This window comes from Hyla sarda, chromosome 4, assembly GCF_029499605.1.
Source record: "Hyla sarda isolate aHylSar1 chromosome 4, aHylSar1.hap1, whole genome shotgun sequence".
Taxonomy (NCBI): domain Eukaryota; kingdom Metazoa; phylum Chordata; class Amphibia; order Anura; family Hylidae; genus Hyla; species Hyla sarda.
In genome coordinates, this window is record NC_079192.1 from 207,321,019 (window position 1) to 207,337,425 (window position 16,407).

At 45.4% G+C, this 16,407-nt stretch overlaps 1 protein-coding gene across 2 annotated transcripts in view; it reads right to left on the minus strand.

The window, feature by feature from the left end:
- The window catches only part of GRM3 (glutamate metabotropic receptor 3), a 331,898-nt gene that overhangs the window by 130,583 nt on the left and 184,908 nt on the right, over positions 1-16,407 (minus strand). For both annotated transcript variants that reach the window (XM_056573393.1, XM_056573394.1), the window contains exon 2: positions 5,138-5,695. In XM_056573393.1, coding sequence (XP_056429368.1) covers positions 5,138-5,605 — 468 coding nt within the window. In that variant the 5' untranslated portion in view covers positions 5,606-5,695. The remainder of the gene's footprint in view (positions 1-5,137; positions 5,696-16,407) is intronic.

Consider the following 16,407-nt stretch of genomic DNA (forward strand, 5'->3'; position numbering starts at 1 on the left):
GTCTTTTTATCAGCATGTCTCTTCATGTGAGATGAGGCCAGTAAGAGGGACTTTTGAGGCTCCTTCTAGATAGAGGAGAAGTCTTGTGTCAAATCATCTACGGCAGGAACTCCAGATGAAGTGGGAATGGGGAGGGGGGGGGAAGCGGGTGACGGCCGTACACCACAAAAAATGGAGATTTGGAGGAAGACTCAGAATTTTTGAAATTGTACGAAAATTCAGCCCAGGGCAGAAGGTCCACCCAGTCATCTTGACGGGCGGAGACAAAATGACAAAAGTAGTCACCGAGAATTTGATTAACTCTTTCCACTTGACTGTTGGATTGAGAGTGGTAAGCTGAAGAGAAATTTAATTTGATTTTTAATTGACTACATAGGGCTCACCAGAACTTGGAAACAAATCGCACACCTCTGTCAGAGACGATGTGCGTGGGAAGCCCATGGAGGCGAAAAATATGAAGAAAAAATAGTTTCGCCAATTGAGGTGCAATAGGCAGACCAGGTAGAGGGACAAAATGAGCCATTTTAGAAAAACGATCAACGACCACCCAAATGACAGTGTTGCCATGAGATGAAGGAAGGTCAGTGATGAAGTCCATAGCTATATGGGACCATGGTTGTTCAGGCACAGGCAGAGGAAGGAGAAGACCAGAAGGCTTCTGGCGTGGAGTCTTGTCACGTGCACACACTGTACAGGCTCGTACAAAATCCGTCACATCTTTCTCCAGGGAGGACCACCAATAGTGTCTGGCAATTAACTGTATGGACTTTTTGATTCCAGCATGACCAGACAGGTGGGAGGAATGACCCCATTTGAGAGTTTGGAGGCGAAGACGTGGAGGAACATACCTTTTTCCCGGAGGAATCGGCACCAGAGAAGCAGGCGCAGAGGAGATAAGACACTCTGGAGGTATGATGTGCTGAGGAAGAGCTTCGGATTCTGAGGCATCGGTGGAACATGATAGAGCATCTGCCCTGACATTCTTGTCCGCAGGGCGAAAATGAATCTGAAAATTTAAACGGGCAAAAAACAAGGACCATCTAGCCTGGCAAGGATTTAACCGCTGGGCGGACTGAAGATAAGACAAGTTTTTGTGATCCGTGTAGATGGTGATGGGATGAAGGGACCCTTCCAGAAGATGTCTCCACCCTTCAAGTGCCAAGTTAATGACCAATAATTCACGGTCACCTATAGAATAGTTTTTTTCAGGAGGAAAAAAAGTTTTGGAGAAAAATCCACAAGTGACATATTTTCCCTTAGCGTTTTTTTGAAGAAGGACAGCTCCGGCTCCGACTAAGGAGGCGTCAACCTCAAGGAAGAAAGGCTTGAGAGGATCTAGCCTGGACAAGACTGGTGCAGAAGCGAAGACGGCTTTGAGGCGATTGAAAGCTTCATCCGCTTGGGGAGGCCAGGACCTCGGATTCGCGTTTCTCTTAGTCAATGCCACAATAGGAGCAACGATGGTAGAAAAGTGGGGAATTAATTGACGATAGTAACTGGCGAATCCGAGGAAGCGCTGGACAGCATGAAGACCAGAGGGGCGAGGCCAATCCAATACCGCAGAGAGTTTGTCAGGATCCATTTGAAGACCCCAACCGGAGACTAGGTATCTCAGATAAGTTAGACATTTGCGTTCAAAAAGACATTTTTCAATTTTGGCGTAAAGATGATTTTCCCGAAGGCGCTGAAGCACTTGACGGACATTAAGCCGATGTTCCTCTAGGTTGGAGGAAAAAATTAGGATGTCATCTAAATAGACAACAACGCAGGTATAAAGTAAGTCCCGAAAAATTTAATTAACAAAATCTTGAAAAACTGCAGGGGCGTTGTAAAATCCAAACGGCATGACGAGATATTCAAAGTGTCCATCTCTGGTGTTAAATGTGATTTTCCACTCGTCACCCTCACGGATACGAATGAGGTTATATGCGCCCCTTAGATAAAGCTTGGTGAAAATTTTTGCTCCACGCAGTCTGTCAAAGAGTTCGGAGATGAGTGGCAGAGGATAGCGGTTTTTCACTGTGATTTTATTAAGACCGCTGTAGTCTATACAGGGGCGTAGAGATCCGTCTTTTTTAGCAACGAAGAAGAATCCAGCTCCCGCAGGAGAAGATTTCTGAATAAAACTTCTTTTTAGGTTTTCCTGAATGTATTCTGACATGCCTGTGTTTTTGGAGCAGAGAGTGGGTAAATCCTGCCACAGGGCTGTGTGGTACCAGGAAGCAAGTCAATAGGCCAGTTGTAGGGTCTGTGTGGTGGTAAGACCTCTGCCTGCTTTTTACAAAAAACATCAGAATAGTCCTTATAGGGCTTAGGAAGGCCAGGCAATGGTGTAGCGATGGAGACTTGGCTTGTAGGAGCCGACTTGAGACATTGCTTGTGGCAGAAAGATGCCCAATCTTTAATGTCCCCGGTGGCCCAGTCGAGGATGGGTGCGTGACGCTGGAGCCAGGGCAAGCCAAGAAGAATTTCTGAGGTACAGTTGGGCAATACAAAAAATTAAATATTTTCATGATGGTGAACTCCAACGCTCATGAGCAGAAGTTCTGTGCGGTAACACACGGTGCAGACCAGTCTTTCTCCATTCACGGATGAAATGAAGAGAGGCTTGACGAGACGGGTAACAGAAAGATTGAATTTGTTGACAAGAGAGGCTTCAATGAAATTTCCTGCTGAGCCTGAGTCCAGGAAGGCCACAGCGGAGAAGGAAGTATTAGTATTAGCGGGTACAGGAATAGTCAGTCGTGGAGAGGAAGAATTCACACCTAGCAATGCCTCTCCCACGTTAGCTAGGTGCGTGCGTTTTCCCTGATGCGGAGGACGAATAGGACAGTCTTTCAGGAAATGTTTGGTACTAGCACAGTACAGGCACAAGTTTTCATTCCTGCGGCGAGTCCTCTCTTGTTGGGTCAGGCAAGACCGATCCACTTGCATAGCCTCTTCGGTGGAAGGCACAGGAACAGGTTGCAAAGGACACTGGAAGAGAGGTGCTAAATGAGAAAACCGCCTGGTGCTAACAAGATCCTTTTCCTGGCGAAGCTCCTGGCGTCTTTCAGAGAAACGCATGTCAATGCGGGTGGCCAAATGGATGAGTTCAGACAGGGTAGCAGGAATTTCTCGTGCGGCCAGAACATCTTTGATGTGGCTGGATAAACCTTTCTTGAAGGTCACGCAGAGGGCCTCATTGTTCCAGGCTAGCTCAGAGGCGAGGGTGCGGAACTGTATGGCGTATTCGCCCACTGAAGAGCTCCCTTGCATGAGATTCAATAGAGCAGTCTCGGCTGAGGAAGCCCGGGCTGGCTCCTCAAAGACACTGTGTACTTCAGAGAGGGACTGAATGGAAGCAGTGGCAGGATTGTTGCGGTCCCAAAGCGATGTGGCCCAGGACAAAGCCTTTCCAGAAAACAAACTGACCACGAAAGCAACCTTAGACCGTTCTGTGGGGAACTGGTCCGACATCATCTCGAGGTGCAGGGAACATTGGGACAGGAACCCACGGCACAACTTAGAGTCCCCATCAAATTTCTCAGGAAGAGACAGGCGGATTCTTGAGGTAGTAGCGGCAGCTCGTAGTGGAGGAGATGCTGGAGCTGGCGGAGGAGATGATAGAGGCAGTGGAGGCAGAAGCTGCTGGAGTATGGCAGCCAACTGCGACAGCTGTTGTCCTTGTTGGGTGATCTGCTGAGACTGCTGGGCAACAATGGTGGTGAGGTCAGCGAGATTTGGCAACGGCACCTCAGCGGGATCCATGGCCGGATCTACTGTCAGGATCCGGACTGGTATGCAGGAAGGACACTGAAGTGGATCCTCTGTGTCAGTGAGGCGATGGCGTGGGCTGTACCAGGGGAACGGAATCCAAGAGGATACTGGTTTTCACCAGAGCCCGCCGCAAAGCGGGATGGACTTACTGCGGCAGGTAACCCCCAGGTCGATCCACCTGATAGCGACTCAACCTCACTGACAGCTGATACAGGCGCGGTACACAAGGAAAAGGCAAGGCGAGGTCAGACGTAGCAGAAGGTCAAGGCAGGCAGCAAGGTTCATAGTCAGGGGCAACGGCAAGGGGTCTGGATACACAGGCTAGGGAACACACAGAAACGCTTTCTCAGGGCACAAGGCAACAAGATCCTGCGAGGACAGGAAGGGGAAGTGGGTTTAATAGTGTAGGAAGTGATTAGCACTGATTGGGCCAGGCACCAATTAGTGGTGCACTGGCCCTTTAAATTTGAAAGTGCGCGCGCCCTAGAGAGCGGGGCCGCGCGCGCCAGGACAGGACAGCAGGAGGACGGGGCAGGTGAGAGGATTGGGATGCGACCCGCAGGCGGGCGCGTCCCACCACACGGATCGCATCCCCGCCGGTGATAGCAGAGCAGCGCTCCTGGTCAGCGGGTCTGACCAGGGCGCTGCATGCAGAAGAACGCCGCGAGCACTCCCGGGAGGAGCAGGTACCCGGAGTGCTCGGCGTAACAATGGACAAGAGATGACTTATTGACAAGGCTGCATAAGCAGGAGCACCAATCACCTCCCACCACCACAAGAGAGGGACACGCCCCCTTCCCCTGAGAGGATTGCTAACACTGTAAGCTAATGAAAAGAGGTATTTTTATAATAGATATAGTCGATAGAGGCATAAAAATTTGATGTACATGGTCAGGATTAGGTACTTTGTAACATTTTAATTTTTTTTTTATGGGATCTGACAGGTGCACTTTAAGAAAGAGGTGCACAATAGCTATATACCAAACCTACTTGAGCTTTAGTTAAATCCTAAAAGATTTTGGACCTGCACACCTCAAACACAGCAAGCTAAAATCCTAATACAGAGGGCCCATCAAAATTATACATAACTTACTTCACAAGCAAGCTAAAAACAAGTACTTGACTTGCACAAGATTTCCCTTACCATAGTTTGAAAAATTAATTTTAGATGGTGTATCATTTACATGGACTTATCATTGAAAGAAACCCCTTCACTTTTACCAGCATTTTAGATATTTTAGAGAAACAATAGGGTTACTGCTAAAGAAAATTATGTCAACCAATGTAATAATTTCATTATATAATACATTGCTAATATTCAATAAAAAAATAATTGCATTTCGTTTTAATATCTTAAGCAAAACCATATATTGCTTACCTGTATAGACACGCTACTATAGGAACCACCGATCACTCCAGCAATAAGTAATGGGCTATTTCCTTGAATGGCAAGTGAACCATCCGGACACACGTATTCTGCTTCATCCACCTTTGTCAATGAAGCCCTTACAAACTCCAAGGATTGTTCCAGTGCATAGGTGTCCCTTGAACAGGTATCCAAAATGTGAACACCCAACTTTACTCCAGGAAGAAGCGTGCTGTCTCGGTTAATATGATCAATTGCAAACAACATAGCTTCCAGGCGCTGTATGCCCCGATCCTCATTAATCCTCCCACATTCTTCTAATCCTGTGCCCTTTTCATTTATTGGAAACAGACCTCCTAATACGAGGTCACCTTCAAACTTGATCTCTTTCCTCACAAAGTTGTGGTCACTTGAAGAAAGCAAAACTCCTTTGAAAAATAAGGCCAAAACAACCAGTTGAAGGCTGGAATAAGTCTTCATGATTTTTGCTTCTTGGTATTACAGTTGGACTTGCGAATTATATGTCATCCATACCAGAGTCATTAAGGTGCATGCAATGTCATCATGTTCCTAAAGAGATACAAGAAAGAGACTTATTATGACATATAATATGTCAGTCACTCCATACATATTTCCTATATAAACATACAAGATAGATACTGTGAAACCTCTTTGAGATGACAACCTAAATTGCATTTAAAGGGGTACTCCACTGGAAAAAATTTTTTTATCAACTGGTGCCAGAAAGTTTTTGAATTTGCTTTCTTTCTGACCACAGTGCTCTCTACTGACACCCCTGTCCATTTTAGGAAATATCCAGAGCAGGATAGGTTTTCTATGGGGATTTGCTTGTACACTGGACAGTTCCTAAAATGGACATGGGTGTCAGCAGACAGAAAGGAAATTCAAAAAGTAAAGAATTTCCTGTGGAGCATACAGCAGCTGGTAAGTACTGGAAGGATTAAGTCTTTTCAATAGAAGTAATTTACAAATCTGTTTAACTTTCTCGCACCAGTTGATTGAAAAAAAAAATGTTTTCCGGTGGAGTACCCCTTTAAAGTTTCTCCTAGGGGGTGGTCTTGTCATAGAAGATGGCCAGTAAATATAACATATAGGAGAACTACAGATTTGTCAAAGAATATTTGATCCAAATGAGGGGGTCTTCTCCCAAAAAATTTCTTTTGGAGAAGTTTCAATGTAGATAAATAGATATATAGATACTGTTGGGCAAAAAAGTACTTAGTCAGCCACCAATTGTCCAAGTTCTCCCACTGTAATTTTCATCATAGGTATACCTCAACTATGAGAGACATGATGAGAAAAAATTTGTAAGGAACCAAAGGGTTAACTTGCAATGAGAGCTTTTGTTTGGTCTTGTTGCTTTGGTTATGCCTGTCTGGACTGGTCAGCTGACCTTGATTGGAGCCCCTGTTCTGGCTCCATATAAGCTGGCAGTCTACTCTCAGTCTCTGTCTGCTAAAGAAGTCAGTTTGTACTCTAGCTAACCTTCTACTGAATCTGTTAAATCTGGCATTTTGACCCTTTGGCTCAGCTCTCTGACTATTCTCCCTGGTATTAGTGATTTTGTACTCTGACAACTCCTGGCTTGATGCGGATAGTGGACTTTGATTTGTTGTGTGAGTGTGTTAGTTTTGCTTTGTTAGTCTGTCTGTTTCCTACAGTTCCTTGACCTGAGTCGGTATTATTGTAGTTTACTATTTTGACTGTCCCTCACTTATTAAGGAAGGGACTATCTCTGTGGTTGTGGACCTGTTATTTAGGACAGGTGCGCAAGAAGGCAGGGATAGGGGGAGTGGGCGAGAATAGTGTGCACTCCTTTCCTGTCCAGTACTGACCAAAAAAATCCATAATAACATTGTCTGATTTTTAAAGAATTTATTTGTAAATTTTGGTGGAAAATAAGTATTTGGTCAATAACAAAAGTTTATCTCAATACTTTGTTATATACCTTTTGTTGGCAACGACAGATGTCAAACGTTTTCTGTAAGTCTTCACAAGGTTTTCACACACTGTTGCTGGTATTTTGGCCCATTCCTCCATGCAGATCTCCTCTAGAGCAGGGATGTTTTGGGGCTGTCGCTGGGCAACATGGGCTTTCAACTACCTCCACAGGTTTTCTATGGGGTTGATATCTGGAGACTGGCTAGGCCCCTCAGGGACCTTGAAATGCTTCTTACGAAGCCATTCCTTCATTGCCTGGGCGGTGTGTTTGGGATTATTGTCATGCTGTAAGACCCAGCCACGTTTCATCTTCACTGCCCTTGCTGATGGAAGGAGGTTTTCACTTGAAATTTCCCGATACATGGCCCCATTCATTCTTTCCTTTACACGGATCAGTCTTCCTGGTCCCTTTTCTGAAAAACAGCCCCAAAGCATGATGTTTCCACCCCCATGCTTCACAGTAGGTATGGTGTTCTTTGGATGCAACTCAGCATTCTTTCTCCTCCAAACACGACGAGCTGAGTTTTTACCAAAAAGTTCTAATTTGGTTTCATCTGACCATATGACATTCTCCCAATACTCTTCTGGATCATCCAAAAGCTCTCTAGCAAACTTTAGACGGGCCCAGACATGTACTGGCTGAAGCAGGGGGGACACGTCTGGTACTGCATGATTTGAGTCTCTGGTGGTGTAGTGTGTTACTGAATGTAGCCTTTGTTACTTTGGTCCCAGCTCTCTGCAGGTCATTCACTAGGTCCCACCATGCAGTTCTGGGATTTTTTCTCACCGTTCTTTTAATCATTTTGACACCACGGGGTGAGATCTTGCGTGGAGCCCCAGATCGAGGGAGATTAGCAGTGGTCTTGTATGTCTTCCATTTTCTAATAATTGCTCCCGCAATTGATTTCTTCACACCAAGCTGCTTGCCTATTGCAGATTCAGTCTTCCCAGTCTGGTGCAGGTCTACAATTTTGTTTCTGGTGTCCTTTGACAGCTCTTTGGACTTGGCCAAAGAGGAATTTGGAGTGTGACTGTTATAATGATAACAAGTTCAAACAGGTGCCATTAATACAGGTGACTAGTGGAAAACAGAGGAGACTCAAGAAGTTAAAGGTCTGTGAGAGCCAGAAATCTTGCTTGTTTGTAGGTGACCAAATACTTATTTTCCACCATAATTTGCAAATAAATTCTTCAAAAATCAGACAATGTGATTTTACTGATTTTTTTCTCACTATGTCTCTCATAATTGAGGTATACCTAGGATGAAAATTATCGGCACAATTGGTTTAATAAATGTGAATGAACCCCTCCCCCAATAAAAAAAATTCCCTCTTTTTCTAATTTACAAAAAAGTTTAAAAAAAAATCTACATATTTGGTATTGTCGTATGCTGAAATGTCTGACCTGTTAAAATATAATGATGTAAACGTAAATGGTGTAAACGTAAAAATACCAAAGTCCCAAATTTTATCAAAAGTAGCTTATAAGCAAAGGTGTACCAATAAAAACTACAGATCACAGTGTAAAAATTAGCCCTTTTAAAGCCCCGCATACCAAATAAAAAGAATGTTAAAGGGGGTCAGAATAGGGCAATTATACACTTACTTATTTTGTTAAAAAGTTTGAATAATATATAAATAATGGAAAAGTGTGTAACATTGGGTATCATTTTATTTGTATTGAGCCACAGAAGAGAGAAAACATGTCAGTTTTACCATAAAGTGCACTGCTTAAAAAAACAAATTCTAATAGTTTCAAAATTGTGGTTTTCTTTTCAATTTCCTACCATAATGTTTAATTTCCTTGCGGCATACATTTTACAGCAAAATGAAATGTGTAATTACAAAGTACAATTGACTGTGCAAAAAACAAACTGTGTTTGTAAAAATAAAAGAGATATGTTTCTTTGAAGGCAAGGAGGAGAAACTAAAATACAAAAATTAAAATTTCCTGTGTCCTTAAAGGGGTACTCTGCTCCTAGACATTTTATCCCCTTTTCAAAGGATATCATGGGAGTCCGGTCTCTATGACCCCCCCCCCGCAATCGCCTTGCAGCACCTGGTGTTCTGAACATTATGTTCAAAGCGTTTGGTGCAGGCAGCCGTGGTAATGACATTATGTCATTTTTAGAAAACATATCAATGGAATGTGGACAACCCTTTAAGAGCAGTGATATAGAGTCCAGTAATTCCAGTGCAAATATTTGTGTGCAATAAATGAACTAATATTATTTGTGTAATTGTATTGTAATCATCACTCGATATTACGCTAATGTGACAAGATAATGTGATGCATTTGAGAACATGCATCTCCGATATGACTATACTGCCATTAGATAATGATAGCTATAATTACCACGACAACAATTTTGCAGGTGACTGGGGGATATAAAACAGGCATTAGCACATTTAAGACTAAGCAAATTCGCTTGGTCAAACAATAACTTCAGTGGATGGGAGCAGTAGCTGCAGGGTATAATCCAAGTTGGAGATTTAATTAGAGAAATGTCCTTGGTTGATTGTCACATAATGAAACAAATATGTCCATTAAAATTAATGAGACTACGTGTGGAAGCCTCACCAATAGCTATGGACATGTTGTAATAAGCATTTGGCTTCTCTAAGCAGGGAAAAATAATAATTTGTAAACCCAAATATATCGGCGTTACTACACCATAAAGTCATTTTCCCCTGCTGAACCCAAATAGGGTAATGTGCATACAATGCATAAACAGTCTGTGAAGCATTACCCAGAGAAATGCAAATAAAATGCTTCTTATTTTGAGGCAAAGGTGGAGTAAAACTAGAGATGAGCGAATCGAATCTGACAAATCTGAATTTTTTACGAATTTCAGGAAAAATTTGATTTGCACCGAATGCGAATATCGCTGTGATTCTATTGCGCAAATCGCTTCATTAAACCCCATTTAGTGCGGTCCAGGCTCCAGGGCATCTAAAATGGTGGATCCACATATGAGGACATGGGGCAAGGAATCCTGGGAAGGGTAGGCGGGATTACCCTGAATCACATGCAGGATGCAGTCTACCAGCAGCCAGTCACCCCTGTAAGGTCACAGCCCTATATAATTGGCAGCCATATTGCAGCCAGTCACTTCATCCTTACACTGCAGAGAGATTAATAGGGACAGACAGCGCTGTGTGTTACACAGAATAGCTTTTTCCAGCAGCGATTTACCTCCTAGTCAAGTCAGTGATCTGTTGGACAGAGAGCAGTTTGTTTTTCACTGTCTACAGCATTGTAATATAGAGAGGATCAGAGAGCAATGTGTTGCACAGAAGAACAGCAGTGATTCAGCTCAAGCACAAATCCTGCCTAGAAGCACTGATAGGGAAGGGATCAGTGCTTCTAGGCAATTTTGGCTGTAGTACACAGCAACTGTGTTTTTCAGCACTGGTGTCTACTGCGGGTGTTGTGCACAAAACTTTTTTAAGCGTACTGTAGCGCATTTTTCTGCTCTCATACGTGCATACCACATACGTACATCTAAGTGTTGTACTATTTTGTTCCTGTTAAAGTTTCAAGGGCTTAGATACTGTGAAAGGCCAGGCAAAAGTAATCACTGGCTGGTGTTGCACACAAAAACTTTTTAATTGTACTGTAGAGCATTTTTCTGCCCTTATAAGTGCATACCACATACGTACATCTAAGTGTTGTACCATTTTGTTCCTGATAAAGTCTTAAGGCTTTAGTTACTACTAAAGGCCAGCAAAATGTACACACCTTCTGCTGTTCTAGACAAATACTGTTTTAAGCATAGTGAAGCATATTTTACTCCCCTCATATACGCACTAAGTATGTCAGGCAGAGAAGTGCCAGGACGTTCACAGAGGAGGGGCAGAGGCATACATTCATCAGGCACAGGCAGAGGTCGCAGCAGACTAGGGGCGAGTGGCAGCAGAAGTCGCAGTGAGAGGCTTGATCTCCCGGTTTCAGCTGGCGGTCATGTCTCAACCAACAACCTATCTGCCGTCATCAATTGGTTAACACAATCATCTACTTCATCACAAGTGACATCTGATACCCCCAGTCAACAGCTGGTGGGTTCGTCAGACACTGCCTTCAGTTGGCATGGCCCGGGGGCATGGCCCGGGAGCAGTCCCTATCCTCCAATTGAATCTTTCCTGTGCTGTTCCCTCCCCCACAGAAGTATCTTATGCTGTGGGTTCAGGTCCACTATTCAGTGAGGACAATCTAATAGAGGACAATCAGCAGCTACTGCCCAGCCAAGAAGTGGGGGCAGTAGCTGCTGAGGAATTAGGACTGTCCCTCTGAAATGCGTTATTGTTTTTTTATGTATAGTTAATATACATAGTGCTATATAGCACTTCAACCATACTACAGCATTCGGTCTGATATTTCTGGAATCAAGAACAGTGGCTGCAGAAAAGTTCCTTTTTCTTCATTTTACTCTTCATGTCCTGTGTGGGAGAAGTTTCTTTCCTTCACATTCCTACCTTGGGCTCAACAGTTTATTTCCAGAGGATCATCAATACCTCATTGGGGTGATATGTGCATTATCTCCTTGACCAGGTGATCGGCCATCTTGAAGAGCCGACTTTGTCCTGTCCCTATTGGGGCATCGGCACCTTGGGTAATATACGAGGCACTGTCCTCCCCCTTTTTTTGTTTCTCCCACTTCGAAGTGGAGGAGACATCCGCCGCTTCCTCCACTAGGCGGCAAGTAGTGATGAGGAGAGTGACGTGGGAGAGGGTGTAGCCAGCGTTCAGGGTCGTGAAGCAGACACTGTTGAGGAACCTGAGGAGGACATCAGTGAAGTGCAACAGCAAGCGACTTCAGTGTAGAAAAGGACTCAACGGCACCATGCAGGACTTCAATCACGGGAGACACCAGGTAGCGTGTAAAATCTTTACTAGAGAAACAGGCATCAGTGACGTACAGACACTTGTTGGGAGCCGGGTGCAGAAGGGGCTTCATCATCATCAGGAGAAGAGAGTTGTAGGTTTTCCGTGAGGCAGTAGCTGAGCCAGCAAGGTGGTAGCATGGTTGGCAGTCAGCATGGTGGCAAAAGTGGAAATTCTGGAGCCAAACATGCCTGGGGGAGACCACCTGTTTCTCAGCAGCCTACCTTTCATGGAGGTAGTGGAACAGGGGTTCCTGGAGATGGCAGCAGTAGCAGTCAATTAGTGCGGACTGTTGGTGGGAAAATCAGCTACTCGGCGGTGTGGCAATTTTTAATCAAGCATCCGGAGGAGGTTAACATAGCCACATGCAAGATGTGTCGGCAGAAGGTGAAGCGTGACCAGGGTCCCAATGTTGGCACCACAGCGCTGCGTCAACTTATGCTGCGCCACCATAAAGTGGCCTGGGAGAACCATGGCTCCGATGTTGTGGTCCAGCCTGCTGCATCACCCATTGGAACTCCGTTCCTTCTTTCAGCCAGCCAAGGCTCCACCACCTCAGCCGAAGGGAGCTGTGTGTCATACCTTCCTTCTGTCGCTCCAGATGCTCCTGCTCCTCCTACTTTGAATCAGTCATTCCGCCAGCAATCCATCAGCGAAGCCATGTCCAAGAGACAACAGTATGCGCCCACTCATCCAATGGTGCAGAAGCTGAATGTGCTCCTGTCCAAGTTGCTGGTGCTGCAGTCCCTCCCTTTTCAAGTGGTGGACTCTGCATCTTTCAGAGAACTGATGGCTTGTGCCGAGCCGAGGTGGAGAGTCCCAAGCCGTAATTTCTTTGCAAAGAAGGCAGCACCAGCCCCGCACAATTTTGTGGAAGAGAAGGTAGGCCAGTCCTTGAACCTGTCGGCGTGTACCTAAGTGCACGGCAGCGCCGACGTCTGGAGCTGTAACTATGGCCAGGGACAGTACATGTCCTTTACGGCCCACTGGGTGAATGTGGTTCCTGCACATCTACAACACCAACTTGGACCGGTCATGCCGCTTTCTCCTCCACGCTCTCAGGCCGTTGGTCTTGTGACAGTGTGAAACTCCACCTCCTCATCCTCCATTGTGTCCTCAGCCTCCACTGCAAGTCTCAGTGCCCCCTCAGCTTACCACGTGTGCAGGCACGGTGGTGTGGGGGCTGAACAGGAGGAGGAGGAGGAGGAGGGGGAGGGGCACAGTGGAGAACAGTTTAGGTTTCACGAAATGGGCGTTTTTTTCTAGTCATCTGACAGGAGAGGAGGAGCAGGAGCAGCCAGAGGAGCTAGAGGATTATGGAGGAAGGCGAGACAGAGGACCCAGACACAACGAGGCAGTATGAAGTGGAGATGGAGGCAGGGAGTCCCTCCGAGTCACTTGCACAAATGGCACGATGCTTGCTCAGTTGCTTGCATAGTGATCGCCGAACTGTCACCATTCGGCAGCGGGATGACCTCTGGCTCTCCAACTTATTGGACCCTCACTTCTGGCACAAAATGGGGGCCTTTTTTACACCCAATGAGGGGGAGGACAAACTGACCTACTACAGAGACATTCTATGTAGTCAGTTGGCCAATGCCTATCAGCGCCATCATCCATCCTCTCGGAGGTCTGACTCGGGGGGCCCTCTGCGCTCACCTTCCACTGCCATGGCTGCTGGGGAGGGGTATGGTGCAGGAGCAATATCAGCTCCATCAACAGCAGCCTGAGTCTACAGTCGCTGATGAGTACCTTTCTTCACCTGCATAGTGAAGCAACTCATCAGCAGCAGGTTGACCTGCAGCCGGACCTGAACACACCTTGAAGATCCGCTGGACTTCTGGGCAGCCAAACTTGATTTGTGGCCGCAACTAGCAGAGTTTGTCCTGGAAAAGCTGTCCTGCCTGGCCAGTAGTGTGCCATCAGAGTGGGTGTTTAGTGCAGCAGGGGCTTTAATCACCCCAAGGAGAACTTGTCTGTCCGATGAAAAACTGGAGAGACTGACCTTTGTGAGGATGAATCAGGCAGGGATCAGTTACAAACATTCCTTTGCATCAGACCTTTTTTCACCCACCTTCATCACCGGGTACTGGTATTGCCACCCACCGCACCACTCTGTCACCGGGTCAATTTCAGGACTCCTGATGCTGCTGCCTCCTCCAGGCTGTGCCATTCAGCCACTATATGGTCTCCTCATGCTGCCACCATCTCCACACTGTGTCATTCAGCCACTATATGTTCTCCTCATGCTGCCACCAACTCCAGGCTGTGCTATACAGCCACTATATGGTCTCCTCATGCTTCTGCCCCCTCCAGGCTGTGTAATTCTGCCACTAGATGGTCACCTCTTTCTGCCGCAAACTCCATGCTTTGTAATTCAGCCCCCATATGTTCTCTTCATTCAGCCACTATATGGTCTCCTCATGCTGCCGCCACCATCATACTGTGTCATTCAGCCACTATTTGTTCTCCTCTTGCTGCCGCAAACTCCAGGCTGTGTCATTCAGCTATTTGTCCTCCTTATGCTCCCCCCAACTTCAGGCTGTGCCATTTAGCCACTATTGTTGAGCGGCATAGGCCATATTCGAATTCGCGATTTTTCGCGAATATATGGACGAATATTGGTCATATATTTGCTAAATTCGCATATTCATAATATTCGCATTAAATTTTCGCATATGCGAAAACTAGCATAAACGAAAATTTGCATATGTGAAAATTTGCATTTGCGGAAATTAGCATAAGCGGAAATTCGCATATGCTAAAATTAGCATATGCAAATGTTCCCATATGCGAAAATTCGTACGCCAGTCTCACACAGTAGTATTAGAGCCTTCTTTACACCACACAAGCTGGAAGCAGAAAGGGATGATCACTGTGATGTGTACTGTGAAAAAAAAAAAAACTAATATACGTAATTACGAATATATAGTGCTATATTCGCGAATATTCGCGAATTCGCGAATATGCGAATATTCGCGAGCAACACTATTAGCCACTATATGTTTTCAAGCTGCCGCTAACTCCAGGCTGTGCCATTTAGCCACTATATGGTCTCCTCATGCTGCTGCCACCTCCACGCTGTGTCATTCAGCCACTATATGGTCTCCTTATGCTGCTGGGACATATCCTAAAAATTTTTATGGTAGCACTAGCTACCATAAATCTTGAATTTAAATTTGAAGATTCATCTTTTAATCTTAGGGATTGTGAAGCCCCATGGTCTCCTCATGCTGTTGGGGCATTGCCTAAACATTTTTATGGTAGCACTAGCTACCATAAATCTTGAATTTAAATTTGAAAATTCATCTTTTAATCTTAGGGACTGTGAGGCCCTATGGTCTCTTCATGCTGCCGTCAACTCCAGGCTGTGTCATTCAGCCACTATATGGTCTCCTCATGCTGCCGCCACCTCCACGCTGTGTCATTCAGCCACTATATGTTCTCCTCATGCTGCCACCAACTCCAGGCTGTGCCATTCTGCCACTATATGGTCTCCTCTTGCTGCCGCAAACTCCAGCCTGTGTCATTCAGCCACTATATGTCCTCCTTATGCTCCCCCCAACTCCAGGCTGTGCCATTTAGCCACTATATGTTCTCCTCATGCTGCCGCCAACTCAGGCTGTGCCATTTAGCCACTATATGGTCTCCTCATGCTGCCGCCACCTCCACGCTGTGTCATGCAGCCACTATATGGTCTCCTTATGCTGCTGGGACGTAACCTAAAAAATTTTATGGTAGCACTAGCTACCATAAATATTGAATTTAAATTTGAAAATGTATCTTTTAATCTTAGGGACTGTGAGGCCCTATGGTCTCCTCATGCTGCCGCCAACTCCAGGCTGTGTCATTCAGCCACTATATGGTCTCCTCTTGCTGCCACCAATTCCAGGCTGTGTCATTCTGCCAGATTAAGGTCTCTTCATCCTGTTGCCACCTCTAGGCTCTGTCATTGTGCCGCCATGTGACTCCTTGTTAGATTGGGTTTGTGCTCATACAGTATTAGTTCAAAGTAAACGTCGGGACATTAAACCTGGGAATCTAATATAAATCTTAAATTTAAATGTAATCTTTTCAGGACTGAGGCCCTATGGTCGTCGATGTCATATTACCTGTGGAACTATCACAAGAATCCAATGAAACAGCTTGGAGCAATAACAATGAGCCATATCTGATTAAATGAAACATTTGCACTTTCACAGTCAGGGGAGCGCTGAGAGGCAGGGGCTGGAACAAGTGGTATCTCTAATAGCGATGCCTGTAATCTGCATGTCATACAGTATTATTTCACTTACACAGCACACTCCCTATGTGTGTTAGGACAAGGCAAAGTGTTCTACACCCCTATTGAGCCTCTCTGTAGGCCAGAAATAGTCCTTTTTAATAACGATTCACCGCAAATAAATTTGGACCGAACCAAATTTTTTCGGAAAATT